General features: G+C 43.6%; 1 protein-coding gene across 3 annotated transcripts in view; it reads left to right on the top strand.

Moving 5' to 3' along the window:
- flnba (filamin B a) overlaps nucleotides 1-20426 on the top strand; it is a 66386-nt gene that overhangs the window by 22190 nt on the left and 23770 nt on the right. For all 3 annotated transcript variants that reach the window (XR_014087491.1, XM_081606800.1, XM_081606799.1), the window contains exons 2-21: nucleotides 2385-2494; nucleotides 2589-2724; nucleotides 3024-3121; nucleotides 3365-3512; nucleotides 5779-5897; nucleotides 5983-6057; nucleotides 6590-6752; nucleotides 6839-7039; nucleotides 9412-9549; nucleotides 10424-10550; nucleotides 11139-11275; nucleotides 11387-11580; nucleotides 12024-12137; nucleotides 12754-12897; nucleotides 17197-17320; nucleotides 18008-18168; nucleotides 18251-18341; nucleotides 19245-19399; nucleotides 19523-19640; nucleotides 20294-20373. Coding sequence is in view for 2 of the 3 variants with exons in the window: in XM_081606800.1 (XP_081462926.1) it covers nucleotides 2385-2494; nucleotides 2589-2724; nucleotides 3024-3121; nucleotides 3365-3512; nucleotides 5779-5897; nucleotides 5983-6057; nucleotides 6590-6752; nucleotides 6839-7039; nucleotides 9412-9549; nucleotides 10424-10550; nucleotides 11139-11275; nucleotides 11387-11580; nucleotides 12024-12137; nucleotides 12754-12897; nucleotides 17197-17320; nucleotides 18008-18168; nucleotides 18251-18341; nucleotides 19245-19399; nucleotides 19523-19640; nucleotides 20294-20373 (2633 nt within the window). In the remaining variant the exon portion in view is untranslated. The remainder of the gene's footprint in view (nucleotides 1-2384; nucleotides 2495-2588; nucleotides 2725-3023; nucleotides 3122-3364; nucleotides 3513-5778; nucleotides 5898-5982; nucleotides 6058-6589; nucleotides 6753-6838; nucleotides 7040-9411; nucleotides 9550-10423; nucleotides 10551-11138; nucleotides 11276-11386; nucleotides 11581-12023; nucleotides 12138-12753; nucleotides 12898-17196; nucleotides 17321-18007; nucleotides 18169-18250; nucleotides 18342-19244; nucleotides 19400-19522; nucleotides 19641-20293; nucleotides 20374-20426) is intronic.

Raw genomic sequence — 20426 nt, 5'->3', positions numbered from 1 at the left:
CAACCACAGATGTGGTCGAAGTAGAATAAAGTAAAAAAAGGTGAATAAATATATACATAAATTGGTAAAAAGTGAATTTTAATCTATACAAATATCATTTTCTTGTGTCAAAATACTTTCAAATAAAGGATATTTTACAGCAAAAAGAAAAGTAACAATATAACGGAGGGATAAATTGAAGAGTTGATAATTTACAAGTTTCTGATTGTTTAGTTTTTCTGAAGCTACACATGTTTTTAAGTCAGTTTCTTTAAAATTATTAAATTAATTCAATCTGAGTCTCCCTGGGGTCAGAGGTCATGATTCCAGAACCCCTTTTGTTTGTTTTTTCTTCGTGGAGAAACTACTTCTGGCCCGCAGCATCACAGAAACTCCACCGTACTTAACAGTGAACATGTTTCCATGTAGTTTCGGTTTCATAGCTGCACCTTATGTTCACTGCTGGTTTCATCCAGCCTGGCGACAGTTTTATAAAAATACTTTTTAATTAAATTAAATTTCTACCAAATGGCAACATTTAGCTGAAGTTTTGGTTTTTAGTGACTGAACAGACAGACGTATAATCTGATGCTGTCTGATATTAATTCAGAGTTATTGTAGGTGGTGATGGCCATCAGCAGGAAAGATCTCTTGTAGCAGTCTGTGTTGCAGTGAATCTGAAGAAGCCTCTGACTGAAGACACTCTGGTTTCCATAATTCTCTTTCTTATGAAAAATCTTAAACGTTTTAAAACATGGCAAACAGGAAAACAAGGCAAGTTCAGTGCAACTTTTCCTAAATGAGCAAAGTACTGAATCATTTGAAAGTGAATGAATCAGAATGAAGCCAGACGTTTCACAATGCGGGTTATTACGCTAAATAAACTCTTTCACTAGGAGACGATATTTATATAAACAAAGGATAATTTATAAAAACATGATTCATTTCCTGGTTTCAGGCTGAAAAGTGTGAACTTGTAGTTCGATTATTCAGTTCATCTGTGGGTGGGTGTGGGGTTAAAGGTCAGAGATCATCACTAACGGGATGTTTGCTCCCAGCGACACATGGAAAGGAAAGTTGGTGAATCCAGATCAATTAAAACGAGGCGTAAACGAAGCAGCTGGTGTCGGAATCAAACCAGCGGTGAGATAATGGAGGAAGATTAGAAATGCAGGAATCCTGATGTCGTAACTTGTCCTCTGAGGCGCTCAGTCATCGTTGTGTCACCAGGGGCGCGGCGCGGCGCGGCGCCTCCACCTCAACCTGAGCTGATGAGACATGTTTGGATCACAGCTGTGGAGCAGAACCGGAGCTTCCCCGTTTTTCTAAGCGCTGGGGGACGCGGCTCGTTTCTGTCAGCAACACGGTTGCACGAGCGTTGAGAGACGGACGCGTCCAGCAGCTCTCCACGTTTGCTCGCTCCTCTGCTGCTGTGAAGCGTTTACAGTTCTGGGTTTTCACCCAGAAAACCTGCTAAACCCGCCGCTCTGGGCGACCCACCAGCGACCCGCTGTGCTTCCCTCATTAAAAATGTCACACGTGTCCAGAGTTGCACAATCAGGCGTCATAATTCAGAAATGACGGCGTGTCCGGCGAGCAGGGAGGAACCGTGCAGTGGCCAGCAGCACCGGTTCAGTAAGCTTGGCTTAATCCAGTGTGTCCAAAAATGTCGAGTTGAAAGAAACACAAAATTTTAAAAGCAAAACCTGTTTTATTTTTACATAAAAATAAACAAAGCACAATACTTTAATGAGCAAATGAAAACGATCCTGCAGGTTTGCCAAACTCAGCAGAAGGTTCTCTAAAGTTTCATCATCTTCAGGATTTATGGCTCAGTGTAGCTTTATTTTGACGAGCTTGTTGAACTCAAATGACTTAAAGCCGCTGACTTATAATCTCCTTTTGCTAATAAAATAAATTCAAAGCAGAAACCAGATTAATACTTTGTTGCTCTGTCCTGGCATCAGTGAAAACTTCTTCCTAACATAATTTTTAATTCTGCATCGACGGCCTGAACTGTGATCAGGACCGCTCAAAATTGTTCTGAGGGCTGCAAATGGCCCCCGGGCCTCACTATGGGCACCCCTGGTTTAATCCGTCTCTTCTGTTGCTGGTGTATAAAAACCATATTTAAATAAATTAAGCCTGGTGGGAGAAGTAAAGCCTGGAGACCCGCCAGGCTTATAATGCCCAAATATTCATCTACTGGGTTCTGTTGGTGCTTTTATCACAAAGTTTGTTTTTTTTTGTGTATTTTACTCTGTACAGATCAAAGTTTCAGGTCATTTTTTAATGAAATGTGGTGAGACGACCATCTGAGGGGGAGCTAAGATGGAACCAATAAAATATCCAGTCTGGATCAGTGAGACATTAAAATGATGTAAAATCTATATTGTTTGTTTCAGACTCTAAAGCCATCGTAGACGGGAACCTGAAGCTGATCCTGGGTTTGATCTGGACCCTGATCCTGCACTACTCCATCTCCATGCCAGCCTGGGAGGGCGAGGACGAAGAGGTGAGCGGATTTCAGTCAATCTGTTTGTTTTCATTCATTTAAAAAAGAAACATTTGGATGGAGAGCAGATCTCATAGTTTTGTTTTCTGTGCAGGCAGAGACAAAGACGCCTAAGCAGCGTTTGCTGGGCTGGATTCAACACAAAGTCCCTGATCTGCCGATCACCAACTTCAGCCAGGACTGGAGGAACGGGAGGGCACTGGGAGCACTGGTGGACAGCTGTGCACCAGGTAAACCAGGCACTGGGACGCCTGAAGCTCCAGCAGCTAAACTGGATTCATGTTAAACTCCTCCAGCAGATTTCAGCACCATCGTTGCTTCTCTGGTGTAAATCTCTGGTTTCTGCTCGGATCGGTTGGATCTGAGTCGTTTGGTTTTGTCTGGCTGCTCATTAGAGCGAAGCTCCCAACGCTCAGCCAGAGTTTAATGCCTGAAACGTGTAATTATGTTTTATAAGGATATTTTTGTCCTGTGTTCAACAGTAAAGTCGTTGCTGCTGATTCTCTAATGAATGCTGTCTCGCTCTCAGGCCTGTGTCCAGACTGGGAGACCTGGGATCCAGTGAAACCAGTGGAGAACGCCACTGAAGCCATGCAGCTGGCTGACGACTGGCTGGGCATCCCACAGGTGGGTTTTCACCTGTGTTGGTTTTTACTTTACTGACGCTCGGTGCTATAATAGCTACCTTCAAAATGGTCTGAAAGCAACAATATTATTATTTATGGGACCATTTATCGCGTCGGGGCTAATAAAAACTTCAGTTTAGTTTCTGTTTGTCTGGAGAAAGTTTTGGTTCAGAAGCAGACGGGTTCTGCTGGACGGTTTAGTTCCTCTTCCTGAATGTTGTCCTTCATCGCCGGATGTCTGCAGGTGATCGCTCCAGAGGAGATCATCGACCCCAGCGTGGACGAGCAGTCCGTCATGACCTACCTGTCTCAGTTCCCCAAAGCCAAGCTAAAGCCCGGCGCGCCGCTCAAACCCAAACTGAACCCCAAGAAGGCCCGCGCATACGGACCCGGTAAACACACAAACACACACGGCGCTACGAAGTAGGGCTGTTGTAAACGATTATTTTAGTAATCGAGTAATCTATAGATTTTTCTTACGATTAATCGAGTAATCGGATAAAAACAATTATGAAATAAAATATTGGTAAATCTTCCATAACACCAGTGTTACTATCGGACATCAACATCAGTCTATTTTTTCCACCTTTGAGCTTCCCTACCAGTTACTTTTTGTAGACCGGGGGAGCAACACGGGATATTTACGGCTCCTCCGTTCAGAAACTCATCTACCAGCCATGTTCCGCCTCCCGTTTGTTCAGACCGGAATGATATAAGTTTATTGTGCGGTTCGTCCGTAAAGCTGCTCTTACCCTGTAAGCATCAACCCTCAGCCGCCCGCCGTGTTCAGTCTCTCCGCTCACCTGTAGAAATCCTCCTCAGCTTCTTCCCGCCGTTCAACCAGCAGCTCCGGAGCAGAAAGGCTGCCGGACTCCCGGCATCGCGCCGGTCATTTTAAGGATGTTTATCGGTCCCACAAAAACGATGAAAACCCGGAATTATCACCAATCAGTAAAATCCCCGCGGGCCGAACTTGAAGATTGGACGTTATGCCGCTAACACGTAGCTTCCGTCAACAACTCAGAGGCGGAAGTCAGAGCTCCGCGCAACGCAAATAATGTTCCGGCTGAAACACGGTGCGCTAAATGATAAAACATAAATTAACGAAGCTTCGAGGCAGGTCAATTTTCCTCGAGGAATTTTAATAATCGAGGTACTCGAATCACTCGAGGAATCGTTTCAGCCCTACTACGAAGCAAACACTCCACACCCTGACCTCTGACCCCAACAGTGACTGCAAACCAAACAGTCGGTCACGATTGTTTGGTCAAACAAGCGTTTAATTCATGATGCATAACTGGACGTTTTGTTGCAAATTTTCTGCAAAAATTGTGAAAAACATTAGTTTTTTGTCCTCCCTCCTGTAGGAGGCAGTATTTCTGTCTTTTATGACTCCACTGCCTCTATTTGATGACAAATAGTCAGCGATCAATATGACGAATAACAAAGTCACGCGTAACGTCATACTTGGTGCAAATAGTTATAAAATCGCACCACAAAATCATGAAAACAATCAAACTGAACAACGTGAAAAGATGTTCAATATTTAATTTTAAGAAGCGCAGGGACAGCTATTAAAATATTAAGAGTATTAATCAGTTTTATCAATACATCCTGGCACAACTGGCTCTTTAAAAATGTTTATTATCTTAATTTGGCCCAAGACGAAAATGAGTTTGACACCTTTGCAGTAGATTAAATGTTTCCACCAAAACACAAAGTTTAAAGGTAAAACCAGACGCGTCGGATAATGGGAGCAATGGGAATGTTACTCTGACAATGAAAGGAAGCGACTTCCTGCTTAGGTGAACCATCTCACACACACACACACACACACACACACCAGTGATGCCGTTTCCCAACTTTGTAATCCAGAAGAGGAAATTCTCTGAATAGCTGCAGAAGCAACACAACCTAAAGCCACTCAGTCGCTGTAAAATCATCCATGTTTCTCTGTTTTTTTCAGTTTTACAACATCAAAGCCAAAACCACTGATTTACAGCCTGGCAGCTTAAGAACAATCTGTTGAAAATTCAGTTAACTTCCCGCTCAGTCATGCATTTTACATTAAAGGAGAATTCATGACTGAGGGGGAAGTAAAGAATTATAAAACGGTAAAAATAGCTAATTCAGTTAACTCATCAAATTCCCCTTTACTGTTTAAAACCTTAAGAAACTGAAATCCCTGCCTCCTGTTTTAAAGTTGCAGTTGCTGCGTTTGTAGGGGGGGAAGCGGTTTAATAATCACAGCCCAGTTTGAATCATTTTCAGACTCGGTGTGCGGCACCGCAGTCTGTATTTAGTCTGTTTGCTCAGACGTTTCTCCTTTTTTCAAACTCTTATTTGGGTTTTCACAACTCAAAACAGGACATTACCAGAAACAGGTGATTAAACAAAACAAACATTTCCCTTTTGTAGCAGCCAGTTCCCAAAACTTTCTATTATATACACTTTAAAAACAGAACAATGCTTTAAACATGTTCCATCTGTGGTTGAAAAACACTTTTTTTTTACTGTTTCCACCGTTGGCGACTTCATTCTTCCAATTAACAGTTATAATTTTCTTGAATCAAGAATAAAATGCATGGACTAGACCTTTGGTCAGCATTTAAAGCGTCAGCTAGCATAGCTTTCTAAGCCGCCGTTTATGCTGTGCAGGGATCGAACCCACGGGGAACAGAGTGCTGCGTCCTGCCGTGTTCACCGTGGACACGTTCAGCGCGGGTCAGGGTCAGGTCATGGCCTACCTGGACCATCCAGACGGCGCCCGGGAGGAGGTAACGCTCTCTCTGGCGATGCTGGGGGCCGATCCGGTCAAAGGTCAAAGGCTGACTCTCGAATGTCCCCGTGTTTGTTTTTCAGCTGAAGGTGGAGCCCAACGAGGGCAAGAAGACGTACAGCGTCACCTACGTTCCTCAGGTCATGGGGCCTCATAAGGTGAGATTTATGGTGACGATGAACCAGAATTGTAGCGGCTTCATAAACGTTTGCTTCACTTAAAGGGGGGCTTGATGCAAAAATCACATTTTGTGTGTTTTTATGAATCCATTTGGGTCTAAAAAGAAGCTCAAGCACTTAAAAAAAAAAACACCTAGCCATTTTTTGGCATTAAGTTGATGTTTTTTTGGTGCCTGGAAGCCGAGCCGTTTCAATAACATCCTGATCAAGTCTCATTCCATGGGCACTGCACCGTTTCCTAGCAACCCCAGTGGAACTTTTGCCTGTTGCCTAGCAACCCAAGCAGAGCTCCAGCACATTTGGTCAACTGGTGTTTGGTCTGGTTGTTGACTTGCCATCCTGAAACAACTTCCTACATTCTTGTTAGTTGTGCAGGAGGTTCCACTTCTGCTTTTCAAAGATGTATGGTTGTATAATTGTGCATTTGTTTGGAGCCATTTTCAAGTGGGAGTGTAAATGTTGAGTTGGGGGCGCGTTCATAACAAATCTTTTTTTTTTTTTTTGTTTCCAGGTGACGGTGTTGTTCGCAGGCCAGCAGATTCCTAAAAGTCCGTTTGAGGTGAATGTGGACAAGGCGCTGGGAGACGCGTCCAAAGTAACGGTGAAAGGCCCGGGAATCGAACCTGTGGGCAACATCGCCAACAAACCCACCTACTTTGACATCTACACGGCAGGTGAGCTGCACCGACTCGCCGTCGTCTCTTTAAACCGGTCGACAACGTCGGCTGAAGCTTTCTTCCTCCTTGGTTGCTCTGAACAGGAGCTGGAACGGGAGACGTGACAGCCATGATCCGAGACCCACAGGGCCGCCAGAACAGCGTGGAGGTAATGATGGAGGATAAGGGTGACAGCGTGTACCGCTGCACCTACCGCCCCACGCAGGCCGGGCCGCACGCCATCACCGTCACCTTCGGAGGAGTGGGAGTCCCAAAGAGCCCCTTCGCTGTGGACGTCGGACCAGGTGGGAGGTTTATCGTTTATCGTTTTCATTAGGCTGGACAATAAATCAATATGCATCATAATAGACACGTGATCAATATCAGTAGATGGTACATCTCATAGAATTTTCAATAATTTCACTGAACTCTGATCCAGAACTGCTCAGCATTCTGGGGGCAGGTAGGCAGAAGAAAGATTTCTGCTCAACCTTACGGCTAGCTAAGTAAAACTGGTGGCGTTGACTAACTCGCTTAGCTAGCAAGTCGCTCTGTCTTTGGTTAGCTAGCAACTCACAACACGCTCTGTCTCTGGTTAGCTGGCAACTCGCTCTGTCTCTGGTTAGCCAGCAACTCGCTCTGTCTCTGGTTAGCCAGCAACTCGCTCTGTCTCTGGTTAGCCAGCAACTCGCTCTGTCTCTGGTTAGCCAGCAACTCGCTCTGTCTCTGGTTAGCCAGCAACTCGCTCTGTCTCTGGTTAGCCAGCAACTCGCTCTGTCTCTGGTTAGCCAGCAACTCGCTCTGTCTCTGGTTAGCCAGCAACTCGCTCTGTCTCTGGTTAGCCAGCAACTCGCTCTGTCTCTGGTTAGCTAGCAACTCTCTGTCTCTGGTTAGCTAGCAACTCTTTGTCTCTGGTTAGCTGGCAACTCGCTCTGTCTCTGGTTAGCTGGCAACTCGCTCTGTCTCTGGTTAGCTGGCAACTCGCTCTGTCTCTGGTTAGCTGGCAACTCGCTCTGTCTCTGGTTAGCTGGCAACTCGCTCTGTCTCTGGTTAGCTGGCAACTCGCTCTGTCTCTGGTTAGCTGGCAACTCGCTCTGTCTCTGGTTAGCTGGCAACTCGCTCTGTCTCTGGTTAGCTGGCAACTCGCTCTGTCTCTGGTTAGCTGGCAACTCGCTCTGTCTCTGGTTAGCTGGCAACTCGCTCTGTCTCTGGTTAGCTGGCAACTCGCTCTGTCTCTGGTTAGCTGGCAACTCGCTCTGTCTCTGGTTAGCTGGCAACTCGCTCTGTCTCTGGTTAGCTGGCAACTCGCTCTGTCTCTGGTTTGCCGGCAACTCCCTGAGTCTCTGGTTTGCCGGCAACTCCCTGAGTCTCTGGTTTGCCGGCAACTCCCTGAGTCTCTGGTTTGCCGGCAACTCCCTGAGTCTCTGGTTTGCCGGCAACTCCCTGAGTCTCTGGTTTGCCGGCAACTCCCTGAGTCTCTGGTTTGCCGGCAACTCCCTGAGTCTCTGGTTTGCCGGCAACTCCCTGAGTCTCTGGTTAGCCGGCAACTCCCTGAGTCTCTGGTTTGCCGGCAACTCCCTGAGTCTCTGGTTTGCCGGCAACTCGCTCAGTCTCTGGTTTGCCGGCAACTCGCTCAGTCTCTGGTTTGCCGGCAACTCGCTCAGTCTCTGGTTTGCCGGCAACTCGCTCAGTCTCTGGTTTGCCGGCAACTCGCTCAGTCTCTGGTTTGCCGGCAACTCGCTCAGTCTCTGGTTTGCCGGCAACTCGCTCAGTCTCTGGTTTGCCGGCAACTCGCTCAGTCTCTGGTTTGCCGGCAACTCGCTTAGTCTCTGGTTTGCCGGCAACTCGCTCAGTCTCTGGTTTGCCGGCAACTCCTGAGTCTCTGGTTAGCCAGCAACTCCCTGAGTCTCTGGTTAGCCAGCAACTCCCTGAGTCTCTGGTTAGCCAGCAACTCCCTGAGTCTCTGGTTAGCCAGCAACTCCCTGAGTCTCTGGTTAGCCAGCAACTCCCTGAGTCTCTGGTTAGCCAGCAACTCCCTGAGTCTCTGGTTAGCCAGCAACTCCCTGAGTCTCTGGTTAGCCAGCAACTCCCTGAGTCTCTGGTTAGCCAGCAACTCCCTGAGTCTCTGGTTAGCCAGCAACTCCCTGAGTCTCTGGTTAGCCAGCAACTCCCTGAGTCTCTGGTTAGCCAGCAACTCCCTGAGTCTCTGGTTAGCCAGCAACTCCCTGAGTCTCTGGTTAGCCGGCAACTCCCTGAGTCTCTGGTTTGCCGGCAACTCGCTCAGTCTCTGGTTTGCCGGCAACTCGCTCAGTCTCTGGTTTGCCGGCAACTCGCTCAGTCTCTGGTTTGCCGGCAACTCGCTCAGTCTCTGGTTTGCCGGCAACTCGCTCAGTCTCTGGTTTGCCGGCAACTCGCTCAGTCTCTGGTTTGCCGGCAACGGTTTTGCCACCATGCCTCATAATTCCTTAATACCAATTGGACACTTACTGTTGTGGATAAGAGGAAAGGTCACGCTGCCAGTTTGGTAGTATTTCAGATATTTAAAACGAACTAATCAGTAATTATCTATTGATCGATATGAAATGCTTATTTCATGATGTGTTTTCCGGCTATGTTGTTCAGCCCTAGTTTTGATCAACACACTGCTGCCAGTTTAAGTTTTCTGTCCGTCTGTCAGCCTGCATGCCAGGCGCCTGCAGGGCGACGGGTCGGGGTCTGCAGCCGGCGGGGATGAGGGTCAAGCAGGTTGGAGACTTCAAGGTGGACACCAGGAACGCCGGCAGTGGAGAGCTGAAGGTGCTCATCAAAGATCCCAGTGAGTAAATTTGCTCTTCCGTCAAACTTCCAGAAAAACCTTAAAGTCCGTCAGGTCTTCACTGCAGCTGCTTTCAGTTACTTTTTATTATTTTGTTCCAGGCAGACACTGTAATTTCATAAAAGATAAGATTGAGATGACTTGGTTGGCATTTGAAGAATGTTCTAGTTTTTTTTCCCCAAAATCATGCAGGAATAGTTTCATTGTATTCATGCTGTGAAATGTTGCCGTTATCTCTGCATCCACTCCAATGTGAGGTTTTTCTCTTAGTCTTCCTTCTTGTCTGCCTGTTTTTGTAAAGTGGGTCTGCAGTTTTCTGAACTTCCACAGCTGCTGCCAGATTTCTTGTTCTGAATGCTAAACGCTATTAAACGGCAGACATGAACAGACTGTTGATGTAGCAACTTACGCAACCAGCAGTAGTGAATAATCATCTGACTTCTTAATTAATCAGGTTTATAAAATCTAATTCCAACAAGCTAATTTAATTTCCTATCAGTTTTTATGATTTCTAAGCTTGTTGGATGAAAAGGCGACCAGAATGCTGCCCCAAGTGGCAGAAACTGGAAATTGAAACGTTTTAAAGAAAACTTTAATTTCATAGCATGTGTAGTTAAGCATACAGATATTTACCGTTTGCCTTTCAGGTAGCGTTTCAACATTTCTTGAGCTACTATATAAAATATTTAATAGTTGTACTTTATTAGAGATGGACCCAGTCAAAGTATCCGCCACATCTGTGAAGGCTCGCTATTCCACTGCTACTGTTTAAGAGTCTTCCTCTCTGCATTCAATCAATAAAATGTCCCATAAAAAAGAATTTGACGTTATTAGTTTTTGCTGTTTGTATGAATATGGCCGTTTCCCCTTGCAGAAGGCAACGAGGAGCCGGTGAAGCAGGTTCTCAGCCAGGACGGCGTTTTCTGCTACGAGTATTACCCGAGAAGTCCTGGAAAGTACACGGTCTCCATCACCTGGGGGGGTCAGCACATCCCCAAGAGGTGAGCAGCAAATCGAACATCAGCTCTGCAGGATTGCATCTGATTTGTTGATGCATTTTTTGTTTTCTGTGCACATATAAGCAGCACAGCGTCTCTGAGACAAACTGGAGGATTTAATTAATCAGAACTGAATGTTTAACAGACCAGAAAGTTTGAGGTTCTTGATATGTTCAACAGAGTGATTTATTTTAAAAGCAACTTTCTTTTTCTACTGAGTGAAAGGAAAACCAACCTATGTTATAAAGGCCACATTATGCAGGAGGAGGATGATGAGCATTCATTCCCCTGATGCAGACTGAATTTTATTTACGCATATAAATGTTTTTCTGCAGTGACTTAAGATGTTATAGAAGAGGATAAAGGTCCACTGACACAAAGAATGTGGACTTTTCCCCCTCAGAATTTAACTTTTTTATTTTTCTCTCAAAATTGGGAGAGAATAATTATTTGTTTGTGGCCCTAATCTTCTTCCGTACGATATGAATAAATGGCTGATTAATTCTGCTTGGTGAGGAGAGAAGAGCAGAGCTGCAGCTTTTCTTCTTCTTTCATTCTGACTCGTCTCTTCCTCTTTTTTTCCCTCAACAGTCCGTTTGACGTGGCCATCAGTCCGGAGGCCGGGCCTCAGCAGATCAGGGCCTGGGGTCCTGGGTTGAAGGGCGGCATTGTGGGTAAACCTGCAACCTTTGTGGTGGAGTCCATCGGCACCGACGTCGGAGTTCTTGGTAAGTTTGTTTCACTCCCCTGTAATTATCCACCTAATCATCAGCGTTTCTTGCTGCCAGATGTTTTTTATTTTTTCATCCTCTCTGCTCTGATTTGCTGGGTGCTTCCAGGTTTCGCCATCGAAGGTCCGTCCCAGGCTAAAATCGAGTGCGAGGATAAAAACGACGGGTCGTGTGACGTTCGCTACTGGCCGACAGAAGCCGGGGAATACGCCGTCCATGTGACCTGCGACGAAGAGGACATCGAGCTCAGCCCCTTCATGGCCCACATCGTCCCCGACGACAACGCCAGCCACCCGGAGAAGGTCAGAGAGACGACGACGACGAGCAAAATGCACAGATTACTTACGACCAATGGGTTTAGATTTAGAATTAAACGGCTTCATAGGCCTTATTTCAGTGTTGTAGTTTGGCCTCCATCCAGTAGAGGGCGCAGCTGATCAGAGCCAGTTGATACAGAATCAAAGATGGCGGCGATATCCCAGAACGGGAAACTAAAGCGCTCCAAACGGAGCTCTGCAAGTGGTTCTGTGTTGAAATGTAAGCTTGATGAACTCCTAGAGACCCTCATGTCTCTTGATGCAAGAGAAACTCACCGCTTGTCAGTTAGTCGTGAGTCGATTAAGTTCATCAGCTTCAGTTTAACTCATTAGTCGATGGCCTGCAACCCTAGTAGAGAAGACTGGAGTATTTTCCCCATAGTTTGTAACGTTGGGGGAGATCTTGATCTTCTTTTCTCTGTTTTCAGGTCCGGGCTTACGGGCCGGGCCTGGAACCGACCGGCTGCCAGGTGGACCAGCTGGCCGAGTTCACGGTGGAGGCAGAAGACGCCGGGAAAGGGCCTCTGAAGATCACCGCTCAGGTGGGAGCCTCAAAACGCTCAAACTCTGATTCCTCTTGAAGCTGCGTTAGATCAAGTCAAATCTTTTTAAGATTTAAGACTTTTTAAGACTTAAAAAGACTTAAATCTTTTTAAGTCTTAGAAATATTTGACTTAAATCTTTAAGATTTAAGTCTTAAAAGTCTTAAATATTTTAAGATTTAAGACTTAAAAGATTTCAGACTTGAAAAGTCTTAAATCTTTTTAAGATTTAAGACTTAAAAAGACTTGAATCATTTTAAGTCTTAAAGATTTAAGACTTATCTCTTAAATCTTTAAGATTTAAGACTTAAAAGTCTTAAATCTTTTTAAGATTTAAGACTTGTAGGATTTAAAGTGACAGGAACATCTCAATGCAGGCAGAACTGGGCAGGTTTTAATCTCAAGAATCATTTTGTCCAATAAAATGTAATGAACCCATCCTACACGGGTCAAGGAAGTAAAATGGGTCCGAACTGGAAGACATTTTAGATGTCCAAAAGAACCAAACAGGATGGCTGATTTCTCTGACTAGTCACTGGTCTGGGATGAACTGCTGGATTTGTAAGGGCGTTAAACATGCATCATGTGATCGGCCTGTTGCTGTCTGTGTGTTCAGGACGCAGAGGGGCTTCCTGTGGAGGTGAAGGTGAGGAGCAAAGGGGAAGGTCTGTACCAGTGCTGCTACACGCCCTCCTCCTCTCTGAAGCACACCGTGTCCGTCAGCTGGGCCGGAGTCGGCGTCCCCAACAGCCCCTTCCGGGTAAGCAGCCAATCACAGCAGCCCCTCCTTACCGCAGGAAGTAGCGTAACGCTGCTCAAACGTAGCGAGCGGGTCGAGGCGCTAGAAACGGTCGAGTCAGAGCGACTTTTGATCAAAAGTTCAGCTGGAGGCAGAAAAACCAGGAAACCTCTGATCATCATCACGACTTGCACTGAGCAGAGGTTCAGGTGTTAGGAGGTAGATACCGAGCCGTGGAGGCGGTTCTGCAAACACCTGTAAGCTTTAAAGCAGGGGTCCCCAAACTTTTTCCTGTGAGGGCCACATAACTTTTCCCTTCTCTGGTGGGGGGCCGGAGTCGGTTTGTAACAGAAAATGTGTTGCACGTTTATCACCTGCGCTGCCGGAAATTGTTGACGGGGGGGATGGGGGGGGTTGCGCGTTTCTCGATTGATTTGTACCCAGAAAGCACATGGGCAAAAACCGTTAGTGAAATGGTCACTGGGACTGACTAGTATATATTTCATTGAGGGAAAGTAACTTTAACATATGAATTCCTTATATGCTCACTGCTTGACTTATGTTAAATAACTTTTATGTTAAATAACATAAAAGTCAAGCAGTTCCCTAAAAGACCAACAGATGGCAGCAATGAGCCATGCAAAACAAAACACCCACTGTTTACAGGACACACTTCCTGCTAAAGAGCCCCCTGGTGGTCGAAAAAAATTCTGAATGCTCTCTGGTACTGTTCAGGGGGCCGGACCAAATGTGGAGGCGGGCAGGATCCGGCCCGCGGGCCGTAGTTTGGGGACCACTGCTTTAAATAAACCGATGTGTGCACCAGGTACTTCCTCATGTTTACGCTGTAAAAACACAAAATCTTACTGAGCATTTCCGTCTAGTTTCCAGGGTAAATGTCATATAAATCTTGAAATGAGACAAAACTTAACTCGCATGTAGCTTCTAAGCTAAATGTTATTTTAAAGAGCAGCGTAATGTAAAATCTTTTTTTTTAGCTTTACATTATTTTTATGTTGTTCCCTCATCAAAAACATACCTGCCTTAATCTCCATGGCAACCGTTCAGCTGTGCAAAATGCCTGGTTGGACTTGGCCCCGCCTTTGAGACTAAGCTCCTCCCTCTCAGCTCCTTCAGACTAGCCAGCAGCAGTTAGCAAACACCTGGTGGAGCTGCTGAGCTCGTTGTAGGAGCTGCTTCTTGGAGTAACGGCGGTAAAAACGTTGTTAAAGGGTTAATAGAGGAGCCATGTTTTGAAGAAGGTGGAGCTTCAGGGGTTTTTAAAGAGACGGAGACCCAATTTTAATCAAGAAGTAAAGTTTGTTTTAAGTCATGTTTGATATATACAGCATTTTTATGACAAAGTTAACATAGTTACTTGATTTCGTACCTGGAAAATATGTAAAACCGCCTCTTTAAATAGTGATAAAGAAGTATTAGTTCCTATGGCAGGTTATCGACATTATTAAAATCTCTCGTAAGAGAAATGATTTCGGTGGAAATTTTTACTTTTTAATCAATATTAAAGATTTTCCTTAAAGTTAATAAGTTAGGTTTGTCTTAATTCAATGAGGTTTCAGATATTTGCACTAAATTAGACCAAAAATACTTTGTGTTTTTGCAGTGCACGGTCTTTATACTCAGTTTGGTCTCAAAGTTGCCTTTGAACAAAACGAGACATAAAATGTCGTCTTTAGGTTTTAATTATCCAGTGAAATCCTTGAACCTCCTTCACCGTTTTTTAATTACAGTCTTAATTTATCCTGATTGGTTTTGCAGAAACCTGAATAAATGCAGATGAGTCAGTTTCTGCGGGTTAAAGTGATTTATTTGTTTGGCAGGTGTTTTATTTTAATAGTATTTACTGAAGTTACTGACTGAACTATTCAGCTAAAACAAGTTTCTGAATTAAACATCTTGATTTTTGTCCAGATGTGTCGGCTGTCCTTTATGTTCAACTACTGATCAAAAAATATCTCAGAAGCTTTTATTTTGATACGCTGTGGATTTGTTTTGTGCTGTTAACTCGGCTGTACTGTCTGTTTGTCTCACTCTTCATGCACTGACCACACATGTCTGCACTGTAATCCCTATGAATGTAGTTTTATTGTTTTTAAGTAACTTTTTAAGTTTCACTCACCTGAACCTTTTGTGACTCGAATCTAATCACAGAAATTATTTTATTTTCAACCTGTGCTATTCTTCACAAAATAATCAAAATCAAAACACAAAATCAACAAATCCCTGCATTTTATGCGCTAATGAAGTTATAAATTTAATGCAAATTGTCCTTAAACGTTGAGTTTAGGTGATGCTAACTCCCAACAATAGGTGGCAGTATCTCTTACTTCTGCTTCAGTTGATGTCGAGTTATAATCCGCAGTTGAGACAAAAGTCACGTTTACTCTGTTTTCCTTGGAAGTGAGGAAAATATTTTTGCACATTTTGCAATAAATTACTTTTTTTAAAAATGGTTCAATGAGGAAAATTTATTGCAAATATTTCTAAAGTATCACCAAAAAATAAAAACCATGAAAACCTGGAAGGACTGAACAACATGTTGAAATGAACCAGTGAGGGTTTACATCTGGGAGCCTGAGCAGAGTGGAGGCTCTTCACACATAGAGGATCTTTGAGTTTTAAAATCACTTAAACCCTGAGCTGCTTTTGTTTTCATCGAGTGGGAAAACATTTGCGATGCAGCAGCTTGTCTGCGTTTTGAAACGCTCCTGAAATCTGTGGCCAAATCGCCAGAAGCACAGGAGCCGAAATTTCTGGTTTTTAAAACCTGAGAGGTTCAGATAAGTGGAGCTTTCACACCTTTTTTTTTACTGTCGAATGAAAACCTTTTCCACTCAATTTGTCATTCTAAGATTGATGATAAATGGAAAATGAACGTAGATTTTCCATGTGTATTCAGTTCACGGTGTGTCCTTAAATCTGAGTGGAAAAGGTTTTCTTTGTGCAGTTAATGTTTACTAACCACTCCTCTGTGCACCAACATCATCAGTTCATCAGCTGTCCTCTTGCTCTGCGTCCTGGTTTCACCTGCAGCGTAATCTCACGAGAAACTGTAAATGCGCAGAGTGCTTGCACATCGTTCAGGAATTTCTGACGATGCCAACAGAAATCAGAAGTTGGCAAGAGACACTCGAATTATCTAAATGAGGAGGAGCAGAAGAAGAATCTGAGTATTTATAGAAGTTTCTCTGTAATAAAAACCAACATTTGGATCAGGATTACGGATCCAAGCAGCTCCGAGTCCAGCGTCAAGGTCCAAACATTTCAAAAAGTTTAAAAGCTGCATGTTTCCTTTCCAACTGGTTTTATAACCCGGACTGGCCTGAAGGACGGCTGGTGAACTGAACGTTTAATAATAACTTAGATGCCGAATCGTTTCAAATTTCAGTTTTATTCATTTTTGTGTTTTTTGTTCCGACATGTTGATTCAGATCTTATTCACTCACTGTACTGAAATAATTTTACTTTAATCAGTAAATCAAATGAAAGTTAAATTGGTTTAAAAAATAAAGTTTAAATGTTTTACTGTCGTTTGGCTCTTTTGTTTTGTTTTTACCTGGTTATTATTCTCCATTAATTCATTTAAAGTATGAAATGCTGATTTAAATCATAATTACTGTGATTTAACTTGAGTTGTTAAGAATCTAAAGATGTAAAAAGGGAAAAAAAAAACATTTGTTTGAAGAGTTTTGAGAAAATCTGAATAAATCCTGTCACCTGAAAGAAAACAAGTTTTACTTTATGGAACCAGAATCTAATATATTTGGCTTTTTAATATTTATCTGCAGTTCTAATGTCTCTTTTCATCATATTTTATTTCACCAGCATCAATTTTTATTATATTGAGTATTAAAACACAAATTTTATCCTGAATATTTAAATGTTTTTAAGGGTGTTTCAAAGAAATCATCAAATTAATGGGAATAAACCAGCAAAAAGCTTAAATATGAGCATTAAATTTAAACATAATTACTTTTTTTTTTTAGTTGTAAAGTTTAAAAAATTACTAAAACTGATGCATTTATAGTCTGTTTGTGATTCTGGTTCTGTTGGGTCAGAAGCTTGAAGTTTAAATCTGCAGCTGTAGGTTAAAACTTTTCAAACTAAAAAATTATTGAATTCCTGATTGTAAAATTTTATTTCAGCATCAAAGTCCATCGGATGCATTTAAAAGTGCTTTTATTGTGAAGGGACAAGTTTTGTATTCTGAGAACATTCCTCATGAATTCCTGTAAATGTTGCTTTAATTAAAGAGGTGTGTGTGTGTGTGTGTGTGTGTGTGTGTGTGTTTGTTTGCAGGTGAACGTGGGGAAAGGAAGTCACCCCAACAAGGTGAAGGTGTTCGGTCCCGGAGTGGAGCGAAGCGGGCTTAAGGCCAACGAACCGACACACTTCACTGTGGATTGTTCAGGAGCCGGAGACGGTACGACACACACACACACACAGACACACCTTCATGACCCTGAAACATGCCTGCAGGAAATTCACGCCCTGAGCAACACACACGTCGTCCTTCATCACCTGCTCACACTCCCTCATGTTCATCATTAACAGTCAACGATTAGGGGACAAAAACGTCCTGAAACACTTTAAAAATTAGTTTTTGGGGAAATTAAAACTCTTAGGAACCAAGAAATGAAGCCGGGTTACAAATCTGCAGATATTTTCATTGTTTTTGAAGCTTTTTTTCCTCAACCTTTCCCCACATTTTCTCTGAACCAACAAGTTACGTAAACAAAACGATTACAATGTGACTCTCGAACAAGAACCCAGAGAAAACGGTCCGATTTCATCTATTCGGCTGTTTCATCAGCTGATCCGAGTCGGAGGCTGTTTTGGTTTTGGTCTCTGTTGTGTTGAGATAAACATAAACTCACCTGGAGAAAGTGAAAATCTACCAGCTGCCATCGGTTTCTCTCTCGGTCGTCTCCGAATTCTTGGAATTTCTCGCTCTGTTTATTTATATTACTGGAAAACCTGCAGCATCCGGAGTGTTTCAGGTGTTGGTGAAACCGGCCGGCTCCCCCTAGAGGCAGAAACTGTCTCTACACCTGAAAGGGGCCCCCCTGGGTTTCGGGTTATGCAGCTGGTTTGTTCTGTTTGTGTTCAGGGGACGTCAGCGTGGGCATCAAGTGGGACTCCAGCACAGACGGTGACCAGGAGGCCGACGTGGACTTTGACATCATTCCCAACGCCAACGACACGTTCACCGTCAAATACGTCCCTCCCTCTGCGGGCAGGCTGACGGTGAAGGTCATGTTCACCGACAAGGTGCGAGCAAAGCTCCGAAACGCCAAGCCAGCAGCTTCTTAAGGTTTGTGATGTAATTTATTTGCATTTGGATGATTTCCAGGAAGTCCCTCACAGTCCGTTCATGGTGAAAGTGGAGCCGTCTCACGATGCTTCGAAGGTTAAGGCCAAAGGTCCGGGACTCGCCCCGACCGGTGAGGAACCTCGCTCCGCTTCTGCAGAGGCTGGACGGTTTTAGCAGCTTCAGCAATGCACGATTATTTTAGCAATCAATTTATTCTGACGATTAATCGGCCGTTCTGACGATTAATCGGCCGTTCTGACGATTAATCGGCCGTTCTGTGGCGATTAATCGACGATTAATCGGCCGTTCTGACGATTAATCGGCCGTTCTGACAGTCGGAGACAGAAATTTGTACATTTTTAAATCTGATTTCTTATATTTTTTTTTACAATGTCAGAAATGCATTAAAAATGCAAATAACAAATGATTCACATTATTTTCTAAATAAGAAAATATTTTATTGCCTTAAATGCAGTAACATACAATTCCTTTAGTGAATTCTTGATAGTTTAGAGCAAAGGATAACATAAATACACCTGACTTGTTTAATCTTGTAATTAAATGATCAATAACTGGATAGCAAAAGGTGCTAGTCAATGTTTTTTTTTGTTTTTTTTTTACTTTGAAGCAAAAAGTAAAAACTGCCTCTATTGGTTTTCTGAGTGGATCTACAGTGGAAAATTACAAAAACATTTAATAAAATCACAATAATGGCATCATACTACGAGAATTAAATTCCAATTTATCCTAATCTGTTCCGACTTCATTCCAGTATTTTTTGCTTTATTTATATTTATGACTTTATTCCCATAATATTTTATTAAAATGGCTTTAATACTCGGTTGTCCAGATCATATCTACAAATGTTTTTTTAACTGTGTTGTTATTTCAGCTAATTTCTGTTTCCTCCAGTTATCAATTAACTGATCACTAACTTAGTCGACCATTATTTAAAGACTAGATTAATCGGATCGTTACCTGTCGCATCTCTGCTGCTCGTCTTGAACCGTTTTCCGTCTCTCCACCTGTGCAGGTGTGGAGAGCGGTAAGCCGACCCATTTCACCGTGGTAACCAAAGGAGCTGGCAAAGCGCCGCTGGACGTCGCCTTCTCCTCGTCGGTGAAAGACTTCGACATCATCGACAACTACGACTACTCTCACACCGTCAAGTACACACCTGTGCAGCAGGTACGCCGGGCCGCACAGCATTGATGCTCTTTGGATTCTTACTGGAAACTTTTACTAGCAGAAACGAACTCGGTCTGCAGTGAGACAGCGGCGTGTTTGAGCTCATGCTCTGGGTGTCTGCAGGGGGAGATGACCATCGTGGTGACCTTTGGCGGTGACCCCATTTCCAGCAGCCCCTTCACGGTCGGCGTCGCCGCTCCGCTGGACCTCAGCAAAGTCTCCGTGGACAACCTGGACGGAAGTGAGACGTTTTTTTTACTGGAGGCTGTGAGGCGTTCAGGGACCGTCCGACACTCTGAGCTATCAGGAGTTTCATCTGATAGTTTTAGCTTCTGCAGCGAGTGATTGCTAAAGATATTGATTAATCTGGTGAAAAATTTAACATTTTATTGCCTAAAATGCAACAACATAATGACCTTTAGTGAATGTTTGATCATTTAACACAGGAAGCGTCTGCAGAACAAAATGAGTTCAGCGCTTTCTGCCCGGCTTGACGTCGATACCTCTGTAGGGCTGATCTGTTTTATTTTTCTGATCAGTAACTGGATTCCTAAACAAATAAAGAAAATAGGATTTTTTTTTTTTTCAACAGAATAAAAATTTAATGTAAAAAATTGGATTTTATTTATTTTTACAAAATTTGAACCAGGTGAAGCTATGAAACTTGAGTTCTGGGTAGAATATATTACTGATTGTGTTATTGTTTCAACATCGACTTTTTTCCAGTCTGTATACTGATTGATTGCTAATTATTTCAGTAATTGATTCATCGCGATTAATCGCTTCATCCCTTCTTTATATTTTCTGAAATGTTATTATTTTGCGTCAGTAAAACGAGTGGGTCATGTTTCTGAGCGTGTAGCTGAACCCGTCTGCCTCCTGAACGCGTTGCAGGGGTGGAGGTGAACGAGGAGCAGCAGTTCCTGGTGGACACCCAGGGCGCCGGAGGCCAGGGTCAGCTGGAGGTGGAAGTGGTCGGTACCAACGCTGCAGTTTAAGCTTTTATAGCTCTTTAACTCGATGCTGA

Source organism: Poecilia reticulata, chromosome 5, assembly GCF_904066995.2.
Source record: "Poecilia reticulata chromosome 5, P_reticulata-male-v2, whole genome shotgun sequence".
NCBI lineage: Eukaryota > Metazoa > Chordata > Actinopteri > Cyprinodontiformes > Poeciliidae > Poecilia > Poecilia reticulata.
The sequence above is the reverse complement of the archived record's forward strand: the minus strand, read 5'-3'. Positions and strand labels throughout refer to the sequence as shown.